This window comes from Bicyclus anynana, chromosome 12 (genome assembly GCF_947172395.1).
Source record: "Bicyclus anynana chromosome 12, ilBicAnyn1.1, whole genome shotgun sequence".
Classification (NCBI taxonomy): domain Eukaryota; kingdom Metazoa; phylum Arthropoda; class Insecta; order Lepidoptera; family Nymphalidae; genus Bicyclus; species Bicyclus anynana.
Genome location: NC_069094.1, coordinates 8,738,547 through 8,762,970, shown reverse-complemented (window position 1 = coordinate 8,762,970; position 24,424 = coordinate 8,738,547). Strand labels below are relative to the sequence as shown.

Genomic DNA, 24,424 nt, shown 5'->3' with positions numbered 1-24,424 from the left:
ATTATATACTGTTTTCTTAACGCTTGGCACGATCCTAAAACACCACCAAAATCATAAAAACTTTTAATGTTAGTCCGGGATAATGCAAATCTCTGGAACGGCTCAACCGATTTTAATGGAACACCGGGAGAGAGAGGAGTTTATTAAACACCATGTAAGCAAGCTACATTTTACCACGGAATTTCCCTGGGATTGTTTCCCGTCGGATTAGTGAAAAACTGATTTTTACTCTGACGAAGTCCCAGGCGTATGTTGGTTGGATATGGATCAGAATCATAACAAAAACAGTCAGGTTAAAACTTTTTTACATTAATAATATAGGTACTTATTTAATTACATTTACAATAACATATACACATTTGAATACACAATGCCCAAGTATATCTACTAACTCGCTACAAATATTCGCTATAGTGAGTAGTGGGACGGTCTATATAATATAGATATCTACCTACCTAGACGCAGTAAACCGTAGGTATATAGCTTACGGGACAGGAATTCTAAATCATCAATTACATCAATTGTTTAGGCCACTACATTTTGCCGATGGACGTTGGGGTCCTAATAAGCTGCTGGAATGGCGAACTCGCAGGTGCTCGCCGATACCATGCGGATTGCAGGGAACATGTCTGCAGGTGGTTTAAAAATCAAAATCGTGTTGTTATGTCGTCGGTATCCTCCGATTCCAACGTTGATTGTAGATCTTGGTGCCCAAAAAACGTTCTTTACGATACTGACGATGACAAAACGAACGACATTGCTTCCCAGGCAACACAAACATAAGCTACACAGCGTCTTCGCCGGCGAAGACGAGGTCCTCGATATCTGACGTCACCCAGACGTGGGCTTTAAACTCACAATATCGGGGGCGTCCGGACTGATACACTCAAGTCAAAATACCCTTCCCGAACGGCCCTCTAAGTCGAGGACCAAGTCTCAGATGACGCTCTTAGATAGTCGTTCTGCCCATCTACTCTCGCCCAAACCCCCCGATGACGCCGCTGAGGTCCCATTAAGGAGCCAACGGCACTTACACGATCAGAAAAAAAATGTCGTTAGGAAGTATAAGTCCAGCAGTTGATATCCATCGGCTGATGATGATTAATAGTAGGCACGCCAAATAATCCGCATAATTAAACACGTTCACTCTCCGTCGGCTGGGATATTAATGTGACGTCACCCATAGGGTAACTCTCCGTTCTTTGTCCGTAAGCTTTCTTCGCCCGCTCCCTCGCAGTCCCGCAGCACAGCCGCTTCAGCACGCACGCGTAGCACATCAGCAAGGAGAGCATCAGCAGTAAGCCAATCACTACTGTCACCACTAACAGTATGCGTAGCTCGCCGTTTGCTTCGACGCCATTTGAGTTGCGGTTCATCTTGATTTCGGAAGGATCTTCATCTGAAACAATAAAAAAGAATTCGATACAATATCTATTTTTAATCTATAGGCACTAATATTATACACAGGAAGTATTTTTTGTTTGTTTGGGCGGTTACAGCGTAAATTTTCCGAAACTACAGCCAATTTGGTTTTTATTAACAACCTATTAAAATAACCATCAATTAACTGAGAAATGTCATCTACCTACTGTGTGATATCCACGAAGAGGCGTCAGTACCTAGGCACCGCATGACATTTGTTACATAGAATCTCAATTTCGTATATAATTATGTCAACTAACTTATATCAAAGTTAGTAAATTAGGCTGGTGGATGTATTTTAAACATTTTTTCATCAACATTAGTGCTACATTATCATAATACATAGTAACGTAGTCTTTATGTTATGTAGTAGTCTAGTACGTAGTCTATATGTAGGTAGTACTCCCGCATTCCAATGGGAATTGGAAGTACGCGAGTAAAACCGCGGGGCATCTGCTGGGTTTTTTCTCCAATAAAGAGAAAGGTCTATCATGGGGCATTAAAATATGCTGATAAATTGTCTGTGATGTTAAGCCAACTATGTTTTCTGAAGTGTTTAGAGTTTCAGTTTCAGGTACCTACGTAAGATCACGATATCAACACACAAACGACCTTTTTTATAATTGAGGTCTGACTATCTGTATGTCCGCTTGTCCGGGCTAATATTTGCAACGGCTTAACCGATTTTAATGAAACTTTCATTTCACTGGAAGATAGAGGTTATTGATCTACTTTTTATGTCGAAAAAAACCCAGGTTCCCGTGTGATTCGTGTATCTATGTTGTGGAAAAGCTCTGGAACTACTGAACCGATTAGGAAAATATTTCACTGTTGGGATGCTACCCCATACCCGAGTGCTACAGGCTATATTTTATCCCTTATTCCTACGGGAACGGGAACCGCGTGGCTTCTAATAGTTATTTAATAAGATGAATTCAGTTTTAGCTCTGTCTACCTAAGTGCAGCGCCAGAAAAAGTAAACATATCGTAGACATATCTATCTTTTTTTTCTATCTATCTATACATATGTTAACATATAAAGCCATCAAATTATATGAGCGAAGGAGTGTAAAATGTAGATAGATGTCTATATTTTCTTTCAATTATATTTCACTAACGGACGGAGAAATTTGTTTGAGCTTTCATACTACTGAAATTGTTTTCAAATCCAAATCCTGTAAAGTACCTATCCTGTAATGTATTTCTGAAAAGTACCTATAGTAAATAGTGGGTAGGATTTAGGAACTAACTAGTACTAGTACTATAAAAACTAGAACTAGTACTATAAAAAGCACGGACTACAAAAAGTCTACACTGAAGGCCTACACCAATCTATTCACAGCGCCGTTGCCGTGGTAAATATTTGTTGATATACCTAAGTAGAAACACTTTAATCGGGAGAGCGCGGCGTAGTAGTTTATTTACGTTTCGGTTTTATTTCATTTACGATCCAAGCTCGCACCTACGTGATACCAGATAAGCTAGCCACTCACCATCCAATAAACCCACATGCCTGCAGTTCAGCGCTAACGGCTTAAAGTCCGCTAAAACCGTGTTTTGGTCGCGATCGGCATGATGTCATACACATCGCGACCAACACACGATCAGTTTTATCGGAAGTTAAGCCGTTAGCTGTTGCCGTTGCCGGCATGTGAGCTTACTTGATTGTCAGTGGCTGACATTAGTATTAGCAATGAATAAACGGTGATTTGACCTTGTTAAATGTGGGTTAAAACTATTTATAGGTAGATACATTTTGCATTGGACTATTGGTCCCTGAGCTAAGAGAAAAATTTCATGACCAATATCTTCCCCGGTTACATTTTAGAATGCTTGAGAATGTTGTGTTAACTTAGTTAAAGTTCGAGGGTGGATTTAAGAGGCGTTCCATATAAAGAATTTTTTTCATTAATTTTTTTCCGATTGATAATGAATCAAATTATGTTTATCCGAATAATTTAAAGAAAAATATTCAGCTGAAATGGTTCGTAATTTAGCTGGTGACATTAATATAAACAAAAAAAAAACAGTTAGTTCTCGATTGAAAATTCTTTTTAAATTAAGTATATTAGTTAAAATAACTACTGATAATGTTTCTATTTCAGAAATATTTCGGCGTTTATTTTTCCTTTGAATTTTTTTAGTTTTAATTAGCTACAGTGCTCAATCAAAAGCATCAACTCCTGCAAAATTATTTTAAGGCACGGATAGGAATCAATCAGAAATAGGATGGCCGTAATTGCTTTACCGCAAGGTGAATACTGTTCCCTCAGCTTCAGTTTGCGGTATTGCGTAACATTTCCTTATGTTTACTTTTCTACATCAAAGGGTTAATTGAAATTAATTTTCAGTACATATAAATAAAATTGAAGTGTCTGCCTGTGATTTCAATATAAGTATGTTTTTCAAGAACTTATATATAGGTTAGTTACTCCCATGATAACAAAACACAATCAAGCTTTTTTAAAATATTTGTATGTCTGTCTGTCCACGCAAACCACGCAAAACCTGAAAGCTATATAATTTCGAACCGTCACTATATTAATCAAGATTTATAAGGTTTCCTTTTACACTTGATTCTGTGATTTTATATATTTACGTACTAACTTAACAACCTAATTAAATCGACTATAAAATGTCGTTCCATTTTATCCGCTGGAGGTGCACTTAAACAATTTCCCCACAAGGAATTGTGTTACATCTAGTCTGATTATCTAAAATGAAATCTAGCTATTATTGCGAAAATTACAGCTACTACCAAAGTAATCAGGATAAAATACTACGAAATTATTATTTAAGTACATACTTTAGTTGACATTTTTTTTCTGATTGAGCATTTAAAATTTCCTCAAAGAATCGTAGCAGCGAAAAGGTTTTAACCCTTAACCAAGTGCGGTCTCAGAGACTGCAACGATTTAACAAAATATTTTTTTTTTTTTCGAAAATTACGCGGCATTTCGCGGAGCCCGTCCATGGACCTTTTCTACACATTGAACTGTAATGCGCTTACACTCGGAGTAATACACGTGCACGCTTTGGATAGTAAAATTGTTTCGCCAGCGGTCCCTAAGACCGCACGTTTTTTGCTTGAAGATTGAATTAAAGGAAAGGTGGTTATGGGTTAAATTAGCGCAGAAGTTATATGATATAAGTCCTAGGGCTCGAAGATCAGAGTCAGACGAAACGTCTTGCGTGAGACTCTGAACAAGGTTTACGCTAGAACGATTGTGATATCTCCACGCTTGTGTTGTAAAGAGTAAACCTACTTACCTACGTTAAGCTGTGGTCTACGGTCGCAGGTTATTTATTTACGGACTTTTTTGGCAACCTTTTCTCACCATAGTGGGCCTGAGTTCGATTCCCAGCTCAAGTAAATTTCAGCTTTTATATTTTTAAATGGAGTTCGCAGTCAAGAGCTGACATTGATTAAAAAAAATAAAAATCATAAATTTATTATGATACCAGCTAACAAGTCTGAAACAACTCTCCATTTTTCCAATATTATACCAAATAACAACGCCACACAATTTTACATGCCTTGAGGCAAACCGAGCGTAATACCAAACAAACAAATTCCACATGTCGAGATGAACCAGACGAAAATAAAATTATAACATTTTCGCATTTATTACATACCTAATAGACGCTGTTACAGTAATCAAAATTCAACCTTATATCAATATGAAAAATATGATCAATGATTTTTCCATCAGCTTCAGGATTTAAACTTGGTATGTACTTGTACATACCTATAGTCCACGGTCTCAGCCCCCCTAGCCAAGTGGCACGGCGATACTTCTTCTACGATCGCTGACGCTTCGAAAACTAGAAAAATGTATGGGAATGACAGATCTTGATCAAGTCACCTGTCGATAGCAAATGTCATTCCCATACATCTAACTAATAGTAAATGCGAAAATTATTTTGTTTGTCTGTCTGTTACACACAGCTTAACCGCTGAACCGATTTGGATGGTATTTAGTATAGAGATAAATTGGATTTTGGAGTAGAACATATTCTCATATTCCCGGGAAATTCCATGGTTCCTCCGGAATTTTACGCGAACGGCGTCCGCTAGTAATCCATACTGAGGCTACGGTGTTTATTTTTTGGAATCACACTAAAAAATCCATGGTTCCAGCGGGATTCGTGAAAAACTGATTTGCACGCGGACGAAGTCGCGGGCGTCCGCTAGTAGATAATAAAGGCAAAGGGCCTATCTAACTATGATTTTCTAGCTAGCTATTGAGCATTCAGCTCAATATTGGAAAACGTCCCTATAATCCTGATAAGCATCAAATCAACATTTCAGCGGAATCGATGCGTCTATTTGAACGGACGCGAGACACAAAGTTGAAACAATCTGAGGGCACACTGTCATGACCTCTCTTTGGGAGAAATGGACTTTAATTTCCATCGTAGATCTAATGTAAGCGGTCTCACATATTTACTGATGTTAGGCGCACTGGTGAATAGATCGAGAAAATTAATAAAATTAAAAGGAGAATGGCGAGGTTGCATGTAATTTGGGACTAGCAGATAGTAGTAGCGTACATAATGGAAATCCATAAATAGGTGTTAATCGGGATTAAACTAAGAAAAAATTAAATGGTAACCAATCTTGAAAAGCCGGTAGAAAAGAGATATACCTTAAAATTAGAAGGTATATCTATCTATGCATACGAATAAATGTGAATTTTTTTATAAATACTACAGGGCGTTTCGGTCTCAGGCAACAAGTAGAACAATTTTACTGTTATAAGTATAGAAGTAATCTTGATTCCCGTTCTGTAAAATCTCAATGTTTTTTTACAAGCATCTTATAAAATAATAGTTTTAATTAATACAAGTGTACGACACTTCTGAGTGTGAAGCCCACTTTCGCCATCCTCCTTTGGAAAACCCCCGAAGGTCATGAAATCAAGTCATCAATATTCTCTTTCTGTGCGCTTTCATTTGAGACCCCACTCGAGTATATTTGCTGACATCCGTAAGGTTAGTAACATTCTACATAGGTTAAGTCACTGTCATATTAATTTTAAGCGACCATTTTTTTGTCTTTTGTAAGAAATCTTTAGCCTTCATTTGGGCCCCTCAACTAAGTTTGATACAAGGCATGCTACGCCACTGATCTGACCAAAGTAGGTATAGTTCGTATTTTTTATTTGCCATAGAGTACCTATATGCCTACGAGTACCTAGACACTAAGCACTTAACGTAGATTTTGGCAATGGTAAATATGTAAATCAAACATTGTATAAACCATAGACAGTGGGTTATAACATAGCAGAGAATAAATATTTACCAGATTTTATAAATAAATGATTAAATTAACTGGCAAGCGTATTGTTTATGCCTATATTTATCCGCCTATCTAGTTAATCATCAGCTAACTGCTGCGTTGCTCAGTTACTATCATTACGAGTAGCATAAACTACTTTATCATTTGAAACCACTAACCGATCAATACAAAATTTACCTGTACTGTACTAAATACTGATTATTTACAGTATGGACTGATAGCCTGCGGTAGCCACACACACCTCATTCCTTATCTCGTTGTATCTTCAAAGGCCACTACGGTCCAATCTCCATAGGTACTTGACTATCGTACTTACTGTGAAAAATATCATATTTTTTTCATTTAATTTTTTTTTATATTTTAATTTTTAAATATTCTTCTGATAGTACGAGCCAAAATGATATCGGCCATGATGGTCCATATTTTATCTGTGTCATGGCTCATGACGTCAAGTAAAACCCGTAAACACTAAACCGTAATACATACTCACTGAGAGAACCAAAAAATTGGACATGCTTTAATTTGACCTTATTCCTTTAGTAACAACAAATAACATCGTGACGTCATAAAATTAACGAGAGCGTTTTTGACGTTTGAAAATTAAAAAAAAATACAAAATTTTAAATTAAGTTCTATAAGAAATCCTTAACTTATGTTAATTAATATATTTCGGTCCCTTGTTCCATGTTCTATACAAAATTAATATTGTTTACATTAAGTTTGATATGAGTCAACATAGACAGGTAATACCTTTCTTAACCTCAATACTAGGTACTAATTAATGTTGTTATAGTAATGTCTTTGATTATACTACAGCTGAAATATAAAACTCTGAATAAGAGCCTGTGTTGAGTGAACCTCCCTCGTTTAACAAATTTATCAAAGCTAAAAGTTTATCATCTCAAGCTCCTACAATAAGCAAGTATGATAGGCAATCATGGAGTTTGGACAGGTAGTTTGGCTTTAGAAGGTAGAAATTCTAAAGGTCCAGACGAAAGTCAAACTGTATCGGTATCTATAGCTAATAAAAGTATAATTTTCATTATACTTTACATAACATTAAAACCATATACAATATAGAAATTGTTCTAAAATATCGCACAGGTTATTTCATTAACTTATATTCGAACAGTATGTAGCCCCCCGGGAAAGCAGGAATTCCGCGCAGTTCAAGTTGCGGGCGATGTGTCAAAATATAAAAAAAAATTTCATTCTACCTACCTACCGTAATGAAATTAAATTCTCTTGAATTTGTCGGTTTTGCCATGTTAATCGTTTTCCTCGATACAAGCACTATCTATCACAAAAATAATGTTTTAATTCGAACCAGTTGTTTGTGAGCTTAGCCAAACAAACAAACACAAACTTTTCAGCTTCTTACTATACAAGTAAGTATAGATTAAATAGTTTTTTGTTAGAGATCCGTGATAGCCCAGTAAATATGACCTCTGTCTCCAAAACATCGTGAGGAAACCTGCATACCTGAGAATTTTCTCAATTTTTTACGTGTGTAAAGTCTGCAAATCCGCTTTGGGCCAGCGTGGTGGAGTAGTGAGTGAGAAATGTTCTGGGCAAGTGCGAAAATTTCCCCGCGTTTCCATTGAAAGTTTAGGGGTTTAAGTCCAACATAACCTCCTCATTGTGCTAAGGTAACCAGGATGGTTTTCAGACATTAACAAAATGCGTGACTCACTAAAATTACTTAACTATTGTTTTTCTTAAAAGGCATGGAATCAGCATTTTCTATGTTTTGCGCTAAAAATCGTATGAAAATCCGTACCTACAGTAGTTTCAGAGATTCTTCCGAACGAGAACAGAGCGAACGCAAGTAAAAATGACAAGCGTGTCAAAATGACAAGCGTGTCAAGCCAAAGATGCAAATTCATTTTCAGAAAGCGTGTTCAAAGTGTGTTTCCTTGCAAATGTGTTATAAAACGTCATACGACATACGTGCGGTTTGATAATTTACAGCCTCTTCTTCCATACTAGCTCTCGCCTTCGGTAAACTTTAAAGTGAGTGAATAACTAAAGTTTTACTTTAGTTATTCACTCAGGTGTATGGTAAAAATAGATGTTGGTCAATTCTCAGACCTACGATATACACACAAAATTTCATAAAAATTTGTCCAGCTGCTTCACACGAGAATTTAAATATTATATTGATTGGGGATGTCGAAGTATTGAAAAAGTTTAATCTTCTTTTAATAAGTACTTTGAGAATATTTGATAAGAAAAATATTTAAATAACTATGCATTTTATGAATTCTTTCAACTGTTGTAAGAGTTGCAAATCCATGTATTTGCGCTTCGAAGAGTGAACTTTGAAAATACCGAATGCTGGAAAATAAAACTCATTAAACTTTCATGAATTTTCCATAGGGCGATACAAACGACCTAGCGCAGGTTACCTACAGTAAGTCGACACTTAACAAACACAAAAGTATAAGTTTATACACTATACATATGTATAGTGTATAAACTATATATATACACTATATATACACTATATACGCTATGCTACGGTCATGTAATTTTCCTGAGTAGGAACTTCAGGGTCGATGTGCCGCCACTCCTAGCTTTCTTCATAAGTCGACAGGTACAAGTTTCATGGTTAACTATGGTTACAAAAACATCCTAACATACAAAAATATCCTATCATCATGATCATTTGAATGCCCGTTACCAGCAGAAGCCTCTCTCGAGCGGATTTGGAGTTTACACCCACCACGTTGACCCAATGGAGAGCTTATTTAATACAATGCAATGTTAGACTATAAAAATCACTATCAGATGTTAGGTTCATGAAAATGGCTGAGAAGGACTGCTTACAAGCTTACAGATGCACGAGAGTGTATCACCGCCCACTGTCGAACTCCGGGCTAATATAGAAAATTTCTTGGAAGAGTGAGTAGCTCAATATTTTCCGATCAAGGACTAGAACTTTTTTTATTTTTATTCTTTACAAGAGAACGAGAACAGAGCGAACGCAGCAGGGTACTTCAATTATTAAATTGTAGTGATAGGATACTGAACAAATTCCTAAGAGACTCAGTTGGACGCCATTCCGAAGTAGAGTGCACGATTAATTGCATTTACACAGAGTTCTACTGTGGCTTTACTTTGCACGGAAAAGCAATACGCTGTTTCAAGATGTAATATTTTTTATAACACTTTTACTCGTAAAGTATCTCTTATTTCAACAATTTCAATATTGTAATGTATCTCATTAGCCACATGTGCCGTAATGTAAAGTAAAATGCACGTGTGCTGTAATGTAATATAAAACCTTTGCATTTGCCTAAAAAAACGCTGGTGCTCGGTATCTGTGTAAAAATGACAAGCGTGTCAAAATGTCATCATATGGAAAACAGCCAAAGATGCAAATTCATTTTCAGAAAGCGTGTTCAAAGTGTGTTTCCTTGCAAATGTGTTATAAAACGTCATACGACATACGTGCGGTTTGATAATTTACAGCCTCTTCTTCCATACTAGCTCTCGCCTTCGGTAAACTTTAAAGTGAGTGAATAACTAAAGTTTTACTTTAGTTATTCACTCAGGTGTATGGTAAAAATAGATGTTGGTCAATTCTCAGACCTACGATATACACACAAAATTTCATAAAAATTTGTCCAGCTGCTTCACACGAGAATTTAAATATTATATTGATTGGGGATGTCGAAGTATTGAAAAAGTTTAATCTTCTTTTAATAAGTACTTTGAGAATATTTGATAAGAAAAATATTTAAATAACTATGCATTTTATGAATTCTTTCAACTGTTGTAAGAGTTGCAAATCCATGTATTTGCGCTTCGAAGAGTGCCCTGGATTTCTTGAAAGCTCTTAAAGCAGTCTCCTAGTTCGCGTCGTCCTATTCATTCCAATTGAATTGTTCGATGAACAGATCGTATTCCCAATAATATACTGTTCATTGTAAAGGTGAATGAAATTAGGTACTGGAAATGGAAATTCCGATGAAAATAAAATGAATGAAAGGAGTTGTCCCTATAGTAATAAAGAAAATTCCTTTAGATCTCTCGTTACCGTTGCGTTTAATTAAAAATTCCTTTTGCAATAAGAAGCTACTTTGATCTAATTGAAATCTCATATCAGATTCCAGAAATATTAAAATCAACATTATATTAAAATCCAACGGGTGTTCCACTTAGCCAAGTTATTGGTATTTATTAGGTAGGTACTTACTACCGGTCCCTTGCGAGTTCTTCAGCGAAAAAATTGGTGAAAATTAAATGAAATAATGGCGTGAGCCTTTATTTTTATATTTTTACGATAGCCAAAGTACCAATCACCGTGAATATAAATTGAACTTTTTGACACCGTTGAACGTTTTACCCCATAGAAACACCTCTATATATCTAGTTTACGGTTGAAGGTCTGGAGTCTGGACTTGCTTGCTATAGTCGGAAGCAATCTTTATAACGTTTCCGAACATCGTGCGTTAAGCTGCGCATTAAAAGATTGAAGGTATCCGCGGTAACGTATGGGGGCGGCTTCAGGGTATTGCCCGACATCGCCACATGCGTCCAGACTTTATCTGGCTGGTGGGAGGCTTCGGCCGAAGCTAGTTACCGTACGTAGTTAGTTAGTTACCCTACCGACAAAGACTAACCGCCAAGCGATTTAGCGTTCCGGTACGATGTCGTGTAGAAACCGAAAAGTAGTGTGGATCCTACTCCTAACAAGTTAGCCTGCTTCCATCTTAGATTGCATCATCACTTACCATCAGGTGAGATTGTACTCAAGGGCCAACTTGTAAAGAATAAAATAAAATAAAAAAAGAGTATGACCTGCGCGTAGCGACTATCGGATTTCGAAGACGTCATAAAGATATCATTCGACTATACCTTCCTAAGCTACCACGGTTCAAACTCTATAAGTTATTGGCTATCAAACTTACCTATGGGCAATAAGCTTATATATGGGCTTAAGCATGGGCTGACAAACTTTCAGCCTTTATAAAATGAGGCAAGTCTGGCTATCGTAGACTTTCTTTCTATTTCTATTCATTATACCTGTAAATATCAAAACAATAGCGCATGCCCACGACTTCGACCTCCTTAATTCGGCCCTGTCACAAAATTTATTCTTAGCGGATGTTTGCTTACTATATACTGCCTCTCTGCCAAATTTTATCTTTGTATGTCAAGCGATTTTCGTGATAATACTGTCGTGAGTTTGTATCCTACTTCTATAGTATACTTTTCTATCTTGTTACTAGTTTTTTCTTTTTATGTTGCTGTGTACAAATATAGCGTTAATAAATAAATAAGTCATAAAAATTTCACTAACTTATTACGTTCCTTACGGAAGTAATTTATGTTTAACTCAACTTTGAAAATACCGAATGCTGGAAAATAAAACTCATTAAACTTTCATGAATTTTCCATAGGGCGATACAAACGACCTAGCGCAGGTTACCTACAGTAAGTCGACACTTAACAAACACAGATGTATATATACACTATACAATAAACATGCATGCTACGGTCATGTAATTTTCCTGAGTAGGAACTTCAGGGTCGATGGGCCGCCACTCCTAGCTTTCTTCGTAAGTCGACAGGTACAAGTTTCATGGTTAACTATGGTTACAAAAACATCATAACATACAAAAATATCCTATCATTATGATCATTTGAATGCCCATTACCATCAGAAGCCTCTCTCGAGCGGATTTGGAGTTTACACCCACCACGTTGACCCAATGGAGAGCTTATTTAATAATGTTCGATTCTATTAAAATCTACTACTACTATCAGATGTCAGGTTAATGAAAATGGCTGAGAAGGACTGCTTAACAAGCTTTCTTTCTCTCTCTCTCTCTTTTATCACCGCTCACCGTCGAACTCCGGGCTAATATAGAAACTTGGAAGAGTGAGTAGCTCAATATTTTCCGATCAAGGACTAGAACCCAGATAATATACTCGTACGTTAAACAACTGATAATTCCTAATATTGTTATAGTACACTGCGGTGTTACTCACGCAAAATAAGTATGTGGTTAGTATTCTACTAGACTGCAAGTTGACCACTCGATGATAGCTCGCTGTTGGCAACTACTACTTGCGATTGATTACTCGGAAATTCGTTGAACACGCGAGGATCACTGGTGACAACCCGGTGTCCATCCGTGGTCCACCTGCCGACTACAAGTAGACGCCTAGGTGCGAGGCGGTGCGGATCAAGTCCCGGGTGGCATTAATGAGCTACGACCTTTAGGGAACTTTCATTCAGAAATAAATTGATGTTTCCGAGGTATTGAACAAAACCAATACACTATAAGCGGAAGCTTAGGGCTAGTTAGTATAAATATATTATGTACCTATCTAATTGAATCCTCAATTGATTTTACTTACAAATCCTTACCTCATGTTCTTCATTGTTGGAGCTATAAATAAATCCAGCGGGTATAAAACTGCACTCAATACAATTTTGCCACCAAAATTATATTACGTCTTCTAGGTACGAAACTTTGCGCCACCGATAAACTTTTAAGATAAATCTAATAATTTATTTACGATAGTCACATTAAAATTAATAGTAGAACTTATTAAAAATGTATATCAGATAGAACTTGTCCATATGAAACTTCATAATACTTCAAAAAGAACAAAACAAATATATGAAATAGTTGTAGAGAGAGAGCTTATACGTCCACTCTCTAACAGTTTTGAAATATTACTGATCCACCTACGTCCCTATGGATACATGTACCAATACTCTACGCAGACCGTAATAGAGTCTCCTTCAGTGGCATTTACCGGGAAACGCTTTTCATTTCAGCTTTCCGACCACAGTAAATTAAATATCCCAATAGACATAAAGCACTGGATTGCAAACAATACGATATGTTTAGTTGCGTCTCGTAAAAAAGTTTTATATCACTGTAAATGCCTCGAACGGAATCATAAAGAACCAGTAGTTTATAGAAGGAGACGAGAATAAACTTTCGCTACAGTTTGAAAAGCCTTTTATGAAAGTTGTATTGTGCATTTTCAGTTTGATTGTCCCTTTGAGTAGTGGTGGATTCAAGTGGATATTGAAAACTTTATGGCTTCATATCCTACGTAGATAGTTATTGTTTATGAACGTATTACGTTTTATGAAAGAAAAATTTCACAATGAGCAATGAGATTTTCTAAATAATCATACTAGATACACACCATGCGATTCATTATACACCTCTTTTTTGAAAGGCTGTCAGCCAATATGGTTTGACGGCCTCCGTGGCGCAGTGGTATGCGCTTAGTGGACTTACAAGACGGAGGTCCTGGGTTCGATCCCCAGCTGGACCGATAGAGGTTTTCTTAATTGGTCCAGGTTTGGCTGGTTACCACCATATCGACAAAGACGTACCGCCAAGTGATTTAGCGTTCAGGTACGACGTCGTGTAGAAACCGAAAGGGATGTGTGGATTTCATCCTCCTAGTTAGCCCGATTCCATCTTAGATTGCATCATCACTTACCATCAGATGAGATTGTAGTCAAGGGCTAACTTGTAAAGAATAAAAAAAAGAATGGTCGTACTAAAGGTAAGTAGTGAATGATGGAGTTTGGACTGTGGTGGGTTTGGAAGGCAGCAGATTTCAAGGGGTCAGACCCTCAACCGTTCAAGTATAAAATGTAATATTTTTATATTTTCTCGACGACAACATGAGTGATATTTCTATTATATTAGCCCGCCAACCCGCATTGGATCGGCGTGATGATTATGAGGAAAAACTAATATAGCAAAACCCTTTAATTGGAGTCGTATCATAATCGTATTCGACTCACTGTTGAGCACGAGTCTCCTCTCGTGCTCAACAGTGGTAATTGTCAACGCCTGCCAATCCGCATTTTGCCAGTGTGGTTGATTATTAGCATAGAGAATTAATAAAATTCACAGGTATGCGTAGAGAATTAAGAAGCTGATGTCCTTAAGTTTTCCTAAACCGAAGAAATCGCTACTTAGAAATAAGGCCTCAGTGTATGCTGATCTCTTTTTAATATGTTTTTATTTCACTTGTATTTGGCTTTGTAGTGTGCAAATAAAGTATATCTATCTATCTATATTAACTATAAGAGTAGAAGAATTTCTCGGATAAATATATTAGATTCTAATAAGTAAACATAAAAATGTATGTAATCGATAATAATCAGATTCTTTGAACTTTTAGTAGGTAATCTAGAGGGTAACTGCCACATAAACTTTTACTTGCCTAGTTTACTACGGTATTGAGTGGATGTAAGATTTTTATTGATATATTTTTTCTTATTATATTCCTTCTCTAATCTTTAGCCCTGATCTCTGACGAGTATAAAACAAATTCGCATTATTTTTCTGTCTGTAAGTACGTATTTTTTCAACCAAAGAATTTTAATACAGTTTTATGGCTGTTGAGATTTTCTTCCGGAAATGTTGGAAAAATTGGTTTTGTTAAGAATCATAACAAAACATCAAATCTCCCAACTTCATAAATTATGAAGATTTCGGACGTTATAACCAAACTTCTGATTATTGGGCTTATCAATCTAAGTATAGATATTGTATACTCGTAGAAAAATAATATTATAACTGCGTTGACACTGATAGTCCGCTTTCTACAAAATCCACCATATTAGAAAAACGCCAATATCCTCAGATCGGCTTAGTGGATTGTATGTAGCTAAGAACCACCTCAATCACGTAAGCTATCCACAAAAGTCTGCATCATAATCAGTCCATTCGTTTACAAGTACGATGCCACAAACTGACATATGCAGACACGTCTCACACTTATATGCCTAACTAGCGGATGCCCGCGACTTCGTCTGCGTGAAACTCGATGTAAACTTTCGACTACCCCTACCCTACCCCTACCCTACCCCTACCCTACCCCTACCCTACCCCTACCCTACCTCTACCCTACTCCTACCCTACCCCTACCCTACCCCTACCCTACCCCTACCCTACCCCTACCCTACCCCTACCCTACCCCTACCCTACCCCTACCCTACCCCTACCCTACCCTACCCCTACCCTACCACTACCCTACCCCTACCCCGTTTTCTAATTATTATTAATATGAACTTTATACAATAACAATAAAGCTCAAATTGACTACGTTTTAGTTACAAATCATTTGTATGGGAAAAAGAAAAGGGCTATTTTTAGGGTTTTTCCAGCAATAATTCTAATTTTCCTCGCCGTAAAAACCATCCTTGAACTTCAACGAACATTTTAAAAAAAGATTTGGCCAAATTGGTCCAGGCGTTGTTGAGTTATGCGCTTACCAACACATTTTGCGATTCATTTTTATATTATAGATTATATAAATATATTGGCTGGTCGGAGGCTTCGGCAAAGACGTACCTATTAAGTGTTCCGTTAATATGTCGTGTAGAAACCGAAAGGGTAGATTTTTCTCCTACCCCTAAGTTTGCCCACTTCTTGCATCTTAAATTGCATCATCACTTACCATCATGTGAGATTATAGTCAAGGGCTAACTTGTACAGAATAAAAAACGCCGAGGATTAAAAACATAGACACATATGGTCCAGCTAGTCGTCTCTAAGAAGAATTTCTAAGTCCATTTCCTGTCCGTTCAATAAAAATCTAATATTTCTTCGTACTGACAGTTTGCACTCGGATCTCTTATCTTAAACCACGAACGAATGTCATATGTGCCATTCCGAGTATGATCATTTAGAAAAGGTTTTCTTCATATTCTACTACACAATTACATTTGAAATTAAATTTTCTTATTTTCTCATTTAGTTACTATTATAGATAACTGCAGGGACCCGCTGTTAGCTGGTGGTTTAAGGCCATGGTGTTTGGAAGTATAAACAAGAAACGTAATTTGTCCAGCAGTGGACGTGCATTGGATCATAATGATGATGATGATCGTTAACTATTTTGTCTCTATTAACGTCTAATGCCTCGTCGGCCTAGTGGTTTGTCTACGGCTACGGACTTGATCCTGGGTCGCATTATAAAATATTGTTTTTTTTTCTTTCATTCCTAGTAGAAGCTGATTTGGGAAGTACGTAGAGTTATTCTGTAAAGCTGTCGGCCACAGTCCTTATCATCATCATCATTATCATTATCAACCCATACACGGCTCACTGCTGAGCTCGAGTCTTCTCTCAGAATAAGAGGGGTTAGGCCAATCAGTACACAACGCTGGCCCAATGCGGATTGGCAGACTTCACACACGCAGAGAATTAAGAAAATTATCTGGTATGCAGGTTTCCTCACGATGTTTTTCTTCACCGTTTGAGACACGTAATATTTAATTTCTTATAATGCACACAACTGCAGTTGGAGGTGCATGCCCCGGACCGGATTCGAACGCACACCTTCCAGAATCGGAGGCAGAGGTCAACAGTTACGTAATATTAAACTGATTTACTCTTTCATACAGTCATAGTGATACTCTGAATCCATATTCACGTAGTTACAGTTGGAAATTGTTTGATTTCCTGTTCTGGAACAGTGGCGGAAACAACAGACACGTTCACGGTGCTATTCCAGTTATTGGAATCTGGAACTCAGAACTTTTATTGCTTATTCATATGAATTCTTATTTATGAGAGAGGTCTTTCTAATATAAGCTATTGATAAATAATCGATGACATGGAAAATAATAAGATTTGTTGGATTAATACAATCGATTATAAAAATTATAATGTATTAAATAGTAGTCTGAGATGGATATGACGTCGCTCGATCTCGTGTTGGCTCGTGCCGACTCTAGGTGGCGCGACTTGTTTCCATAAGGAGTAGGGAGTTAGAGAGGGGTAGCGATCGGTTGGCGGGAACGACTTGCGATATAAGGCACTCGTCGTGCGGTCGGCTTCAGTATGCTCGTGGCGTTCGAGCCGTCCACATTTCTTGTAGTGTAATGGGCTACTTGGGATAGGCGGAGAGAGTGACTTGTGGAGAAAAGTAAACTGTCAAAGGCCCCTTTAACCCTACATACAACGATCACAATTGACTCCACTCAAGGTCATTCTCTGCCATTCTTTTTCCTGTCAAGTTTTCCTGACAAACGTTGGGAATCATAAACTTTGTTCGACATTGGGTTTTCTTATTTTTGTAATCCACTTCTGAGTCTGCTAAAAATAACCAAATTCGCTGACTTGGCAAAATAATTATGGTGTTGGATCTAAGCTCTATATCTCACCACTATGAGAACCACCACCCCTCAGTCTCAGAACTGATTCACTTTGGCCAAAACCTTCCCGAACGGCCCTCTAAACCGTGGTCCAAGCCTCAGCCCTTATAGAGTCATTCTGCCTATATCTTCTGCTTCTGCCGTTGGGTCCCACCAGGTGATGCTTCGAAGTTCACCCATAAAATGACGCTGCTGCGGTCTCATTATGGAGCCTTCAATACTTACTCAAACACAAAAATAAATATCAGTGCAGATGAAGAATAAAATACACATTATTTTGTGACAGCAAAAGCTGAAATTGAGATCCTGAAGCTCACTAGTGAATTCGAGCTTTACTTGTATAAGAACTTTTGCTAATTCAATTCGAAATCATCAGTGAACATCAGAATTACAGCTACAACTCCAATCTGATGAAATTATCTTGCAAAGGCATTCACGTTTAAGTCGGGGTGAACCGGGTCGGCTTAGTTCGAGATATCAAAGCAATAAAAGGCCGCACCATAAAATCTTTAAGTAAGGAACCGTCTTCAGAGATACTTAATGTACCTAACGTTAGAGGTATTTATTAAGAAAGCTGGTGAAATATTATTTTCATTACGAAGTGTGGTGTGATCACATAGGAAAACGGTGACTGCGTATGTATCTATCTATATCTTCTATATCTTTATTCTATATCTATCTATATCTGTATCTATCTATCTAAATCTATTCTATTCCATATCTATGTATCTATATCTGTATCTAACCAATAAATGTAGGCCAAACTACCCTACATTTATAACTCCACAACGCACTAGCACACAAAAACTGCTTCGTTGGTCCAGTGATTAGTTTAAGCGGCATCTGATTGCGAGGTCCTAGGTTCTCTTGCTTTCAATTAAAACTTCAGCCCGGACTTAGGAAGATGGAGGTGTTAGGTACACTTTCGTGCCTCGGATGCACGTTTAGCGGTCCCGGTCATGAGATAGCTGTCAATAACAGCAGATATTGGGCTATAAGGAATTTAACATTATAACTAAGCCCAACAACTCTCATCGGAACATAGTAGGTCTAAGCTCCATATCCTCTCTTTTAAAGGTAAGCTTTAACGACAACTTGGAGAAAATGATTGTGGTGGGAAATGTGGAAAGCAAACGGCCACGAGGTAGATCTCCAACCCGATGGTTGGATCTTCTTAAGGAAACAGGAGCCCGCACCTATTACAGTGCCGTCCAAATGGCCAGCGACCGTACTCGATGGAGGAGCATTATATACCAAAAGATGACTCGCCAAGGTGGTCACGATTCTCTGTCAAGAGGGACCGACTAGAGAGAGTGAGAGAGAGAACGATAAGCTTCGTCTTGATAAAGAAGACATACACATACAGAAACAACAAAAAATATTTTTTGCCTCAATATTCTAATAAACGGAATCCACGTGGGTAAGAGTTGATTACAAATGAAACAGCTTAATTTGGATATTTAAGACTTTTATATCAATACAAAAATAACATCAATAAATAAATAATATGAAAGCGCAATAATTACACAGAACAGTTAATTCTAATTTACACGATAGTCTGTCAATTCTGTTTAGCAGAAGTACATACATACTAATGTACAACCATTACATAAATGTTCAATTTAAAGCGCTTTACTATATTTTGTTTACAGAGTGTGTATTCGACAGACTTTAACAGTAAATAGTTCTACGTACAATGTGTATGTACATCATTTAGAAAGAATACTTAAATAATTACTTATATTAGCATTCTATAGCTTACAAGTGTTTCACTTACTATTAAGTGTTTCTAATAAGATACATTTCAAAATAGCGCATACTAGTATAAAACTGCGTTGTGTTTGCATCGTGCAATATGGCATTTGGGGTACACATGTAAGTAAATTAGGTTAAATATAAAGTTAAAGCTTCAAAAAATGTTATATGATTACTAATATTATACTATATTTTATATTAGCTATGTAATAATAATATGTCGAAAGCAGAAAGTACAATATTATATCGATAGCCTGTGGTTGCTAAATCTACATGATTTTAGAGAAGCTAAAATTTTATTCCCCATGCTCCTACCTACATAAATAAGTAAATAAAGAAAGAAAACATGTTATAATTATATGCCACATATTGAATACAGCCCTACTCGATGTGTACTATTTACCAACAAAGAAATTAGAAATGAAGGTAGAAAACGCATGTCGTTTCATAACTTATTTATTTTAAATTATGTGTTGTTTGATTTTAAAATGTTATTTAAAATATATTATCTGTATCTAATTGTTCTAAGTCTATTAATCGAATTTATTTACATTAATTAAAGAATAAGTTAATTAATAGGTGTGAAATGACTTAGTGATTTACATACTCATTTTTAATTTGTTTGTTAGTATACAGTAGGTACAAATCGAGTAGGGCTGTAGTATAACTAAACTAACATATGATTTAAATTACATTGCCCTGGTGCCTCAACAAAATGATTCAATATAAAGAGCACAAGTACAATGCGCTAGGAAGTGTTGCATAACCCAGAAAAAGTACGAAATTCAGGGACTTTGAATCATGGTAGTTTTGAAAGATATCAACCAGGGTCCACCCCCAACGTCCAAATACAAACGGATTTTTTTTTATATTTTTTTCGGCATATGTTGAGTTGCCATTCGCTTCGAGGTAATCTTTCGGAAATTGGTTAAAAATTGAAGAGTCTTTAGCAAAGGGAGCCAATGAAGCTAAGTGTCTGAAGAATTGACGTAATCTCTTATGATATTCCGAAAAAAACATCACTTTTTTTACATGAAATGGACAATTAACAATCTGGACTCTTAAAAATACTTCAGCTTCCAAACCATTAATGTATATTCCATGGTTTCTAACCGTACTTAGCAGTGGTAGGAGCATAATCTGTAAAAATTTTAGCTTTTCTAAAATGATGAGGGTATTGCTATCACAGGCCCTTATTTCATCCATCTAATTGTTTCGAACAGTTCTTATTTAGAGACCATACATTATATAGGGCTCAGCGCATATAGGTGGCTTTACAAACACAGTGGAGACATAATATAGATTCCAAACAGTACGGTAAATGTACAATATTTCGGGATACTTAGTACGAATACTAGTATTTTGAATATTGTCGCCAAATAATAAAATAGTTCCCATAAATCACGTGAATAGGTATTTTATGCATAAATATACTATTGTTAAAATACCTTTTTTTATACAAATAATATTTTACTAAGTCATGGCGAGATAAAGAGGGCATCAGTTGCCTTATCCCCTAGATAACGTTTCTATAAATTAAGTCTATACCTACTAGTGTCGCAAAGATAATATGTGTTCTCAATTGTTCATAGAAAAGCATTCTACAGATTATAACAGTTTTTGATACTAGTACCATGCTATATTTTCAAAAAATCATCCCCAAAATAGAAAATGCCGAAATATGGCACATTTACTTTACTAAAAATTCATGTTGAAAGTATTTGAAGTTACAAATAGTAATTGTAACTAAATGTTACAAATTAATATAAAACAGTTTATCATAATGAACCGCCCTAATTTTCTAATTGCCTTAAAAAATCTATGAACGTCTAAGCAGATATATAAATACTGATTACATTATTATTTGATACCGCTTAGAAATCATTCGACTATTATCAAGTTATAGGAACCTAAACATCAGTCCAAGATCTTTTGTACGATCCACTGGAGTTTTAAATAAAGAGAGATAAGATATTAATTTGCATATTTCAAATTAATTATTTTTCGAAAAATTTACAATAGTGCCTAATGTAAATTATTAATATTACAATTTCATATTACTCATTTCAAAGTTAAGTTAGTAAGTTAAGTATTTAAGTACCGTCTTGCCACCTCTCTGAAAAAATCCCAATTAACAATACCTCCTAGCTCAATGTCAAATTATTTTAAATTCCAACTCCATACTTTGTTACGATTATATTGGAACCACAATTTTGACGTATTTTCGCATTAGGGCTCCCTCACAGGGGCCACTGGCCACAAACACAAAACGCCGCTACCGGTACATTTCCTGTAGTTTTCATACATTTTATATTGACTCGCCGCACACGGTTGACGCCGGTGGCCGCCACACGCTACAATCGTAGCTGCTCGCTTCTTGTGGCCCGCACTGGCCACTAAACGGTGATAAAAAAACGCCGCCACACGCCACTCGCGACTGTACTCGTTACTCGTTTACTGTATGTATGGGTAAAAAAGTAGCAGTCATCGACCACAAGTGTCGACCAACGGCCACAAGTGGCTGTCGCACGCTTCAGCTACTTTTGTGGCCCCTTCTTGCTTCTTGTAGCGGCATTTGTGGCTGTCGCGTGTGGCCCGTGTGCGGCGACACTTATGTGCCAATTTATACTCAGTTTGCGAAATAGCATTGACCATCATAGCATCTTGTGATATTTCTTTATTACCTACTGTCTCGATTAATAAATAATAAGTATTCAAGAGAATCTGTTTCCTGCTAAAAATATTCAGCAGAGGGTAAAATCTGCTTTTCCTTCGTATGACGTATGGCGGTGTTATTCACTTTTCCAGGAAAATCACAAAAAAGTAATATTGCCGAAAATAACTTTTGCCCATAAAAAAGCTTTTAGGGATTCCCGATTAACGGCTGATGGGATACTTACAAAAGAGCTATTAGCTACTGTTAGAATTGGTCAATATATCAAGTAGGTAATTAGCTAGTTACAACTGTAACTTGTTTATCTAATATGCACAGATTAAAGAATAATAGGCAGATAGAGCGCATGGAACACGGCAGTGATGCAGCCATTCCAAATACAAATTCAAAACGAATACATTCTCGAGTCAGTACGTCACATCAGTAATTTTCAATATTATTTAAGAAAAATGGCGTCTTATGTTTTTAAATATTTTATAAACTGTTCACAAAAACTAAAAAAAAAAGATGAAGTATTTTTTATAGGTAGTTATTGCGCAGCTTGTAAAGACTCATTTTGTATCATTCTCTATTCTGTGCTCATATAATAAAGGTACTATAAAGGCTGTCCATGAATTAAAATTAGCAAATTTTAAAACAAAACTTTCACAATTAAACGGCGTATCATACAGTCGGTAGGTACAGATACTTAACTAAATGATAGTAAATAAATAGCAAGCAATGCATGACAATAAAGAACAAATAAATAATAAAGCTTATAAACTTAAAGTTAAAAATGCATCGAAATAAGTTAGAAGAATAGATCTATGTTATGATTGTTTCCGTCAATTTTTAAATAGAGAACTAGCCTAGTTAACAATAAATAAAATCTTAAGGCACATTTTTAGGTACCAAGATCACAAATTCATTACATCAATTTTTTTGTAAAGTGTTAGGTACGTAATAAGGATTAGAGCCATGGAATGTCAAGTTTACAATCATGGAGAACAAACCAAATACTGCTTTGCGTTGCAATAGACCTAATAATACTTCACTAATAGGCAAATAGATAATTTAGATTAGCTAATAAAGTGCTTAAAGTATCTACACAACTACTTAAAGAACATAAGCGCATACAGATAAGTATTTCTGCATTGTGCAGAATAACAATACCGACACAATTTACAAATATTTTGTATGTTAACTTAATTAGTTATATATGCAAAATTTGCAAAGTCGTCTTTAAAAACTACTTAATAAATAGACACGGTTCAGACGATGACAAATTAAACTAATTCGTTTTCATATATAAAACTATTTGATACACAAGATTGTATTTACAATTTTCCAAACGTTTTTTTCTATTTACAGAGGTTTATTTACAATGTCCACGATGAGCGCGACCTGCGCGCGGCATTTGTCTTTGATCACTTGTTAGATCAGTCATTGCAGCACAACACTAGAACTTCAGCGATACTTGTACGAGGCGGGTAAGACATAGTCGCCAACGTTGTAGAGGGCATTAGCGTACCAATGGACTCCGCGGGAGACTTCGTTGGAAGTCCAGCCGGCCATCCAGCGCAGTGGAGCCATTGCAGCGTGCGCTAGAGCATGGCTTCGCACGAGAGCGTAGCAAGACGCCAATGCATCGTCTACAATGATAGTCCCTGTCCTTGTGAGGGGTGCATAAACCCCTCTCTTCGATACCAGTCGAGTTTTGACAACTCTCGACGGTCGCATGACGCTGCCCTGCCCTCTCGTCAGGAGGACGTCACCGGCTTCTATGTTGGTGGCGAAGGACTCCCGCCATCCGTCTGCGGCAGCTAGCAGCAGCAAATGTGACGGCGTGGTTGTTATACTCACGCCGTTCTCTGCTGTCACTTCGACGAACTGTCGCGTCGCGTTTGGTTCTCGATCAATAAATGTTAAAACCTGAAATGTGAAAATGTTTGCGTTAGTAAAACGATCTTACGCACTACGAGTACGAGTAGTATACGAACGCGTTGTACAGAACCTAAATGTAAATTGGTGCATATACGTACAATCATATAAGTTAAAAAATTAAAATTAAATTATTCGAAGTATTTCGTAACAACAACCTCGATCTCCTTGAATACGGTATTGAGATAATTAT

The 24,424-nt window shown here is 36.7% G+C and overlaps 1 protein-coding gene and 1 long non-coding RNA gene across 2 annotated transcripts in view; both read right to left on the bottom strand.

The window, feature by feature from the left end:
* Positions 1-261: 261 nt before the first annotated feature.
* LOC128198540 (uncharacterized) lies at positions 262-13,411 on the bottom strand. Its single transcript, XR_008251296.1, has 2 exons — positions 13,107-13,411; positions 262-1,399 (listed from the first exon to the last, which is right to left on the bottom strand). It is a non-coding gene; the product is annotated as an uncharacterized LOC128198540 (long non-coding RNA).
* A 5,922-nt stretch (positions 13,412-19,333) lies between these two features.
* The window catches only part of LOC112042874 (tiggy-winkle hedgehog protein), a 53,996-nt gene continuing 48,905 nt past the window's right edge, over positions 19,334-24,424 (bottom strand). Inside the window, exon 4 of the mRNA XM_024078060.2 lies at positions 19,334-24,222. Coding sequence (XP_023933828.2) covers positions 23,758-24,222 — 465 coding nt within the window. The 3' untranslated portion in view covers positions 19,334-23,757. The remainder of the gene's footprint in view (positions 24,223-24,424) is intronic.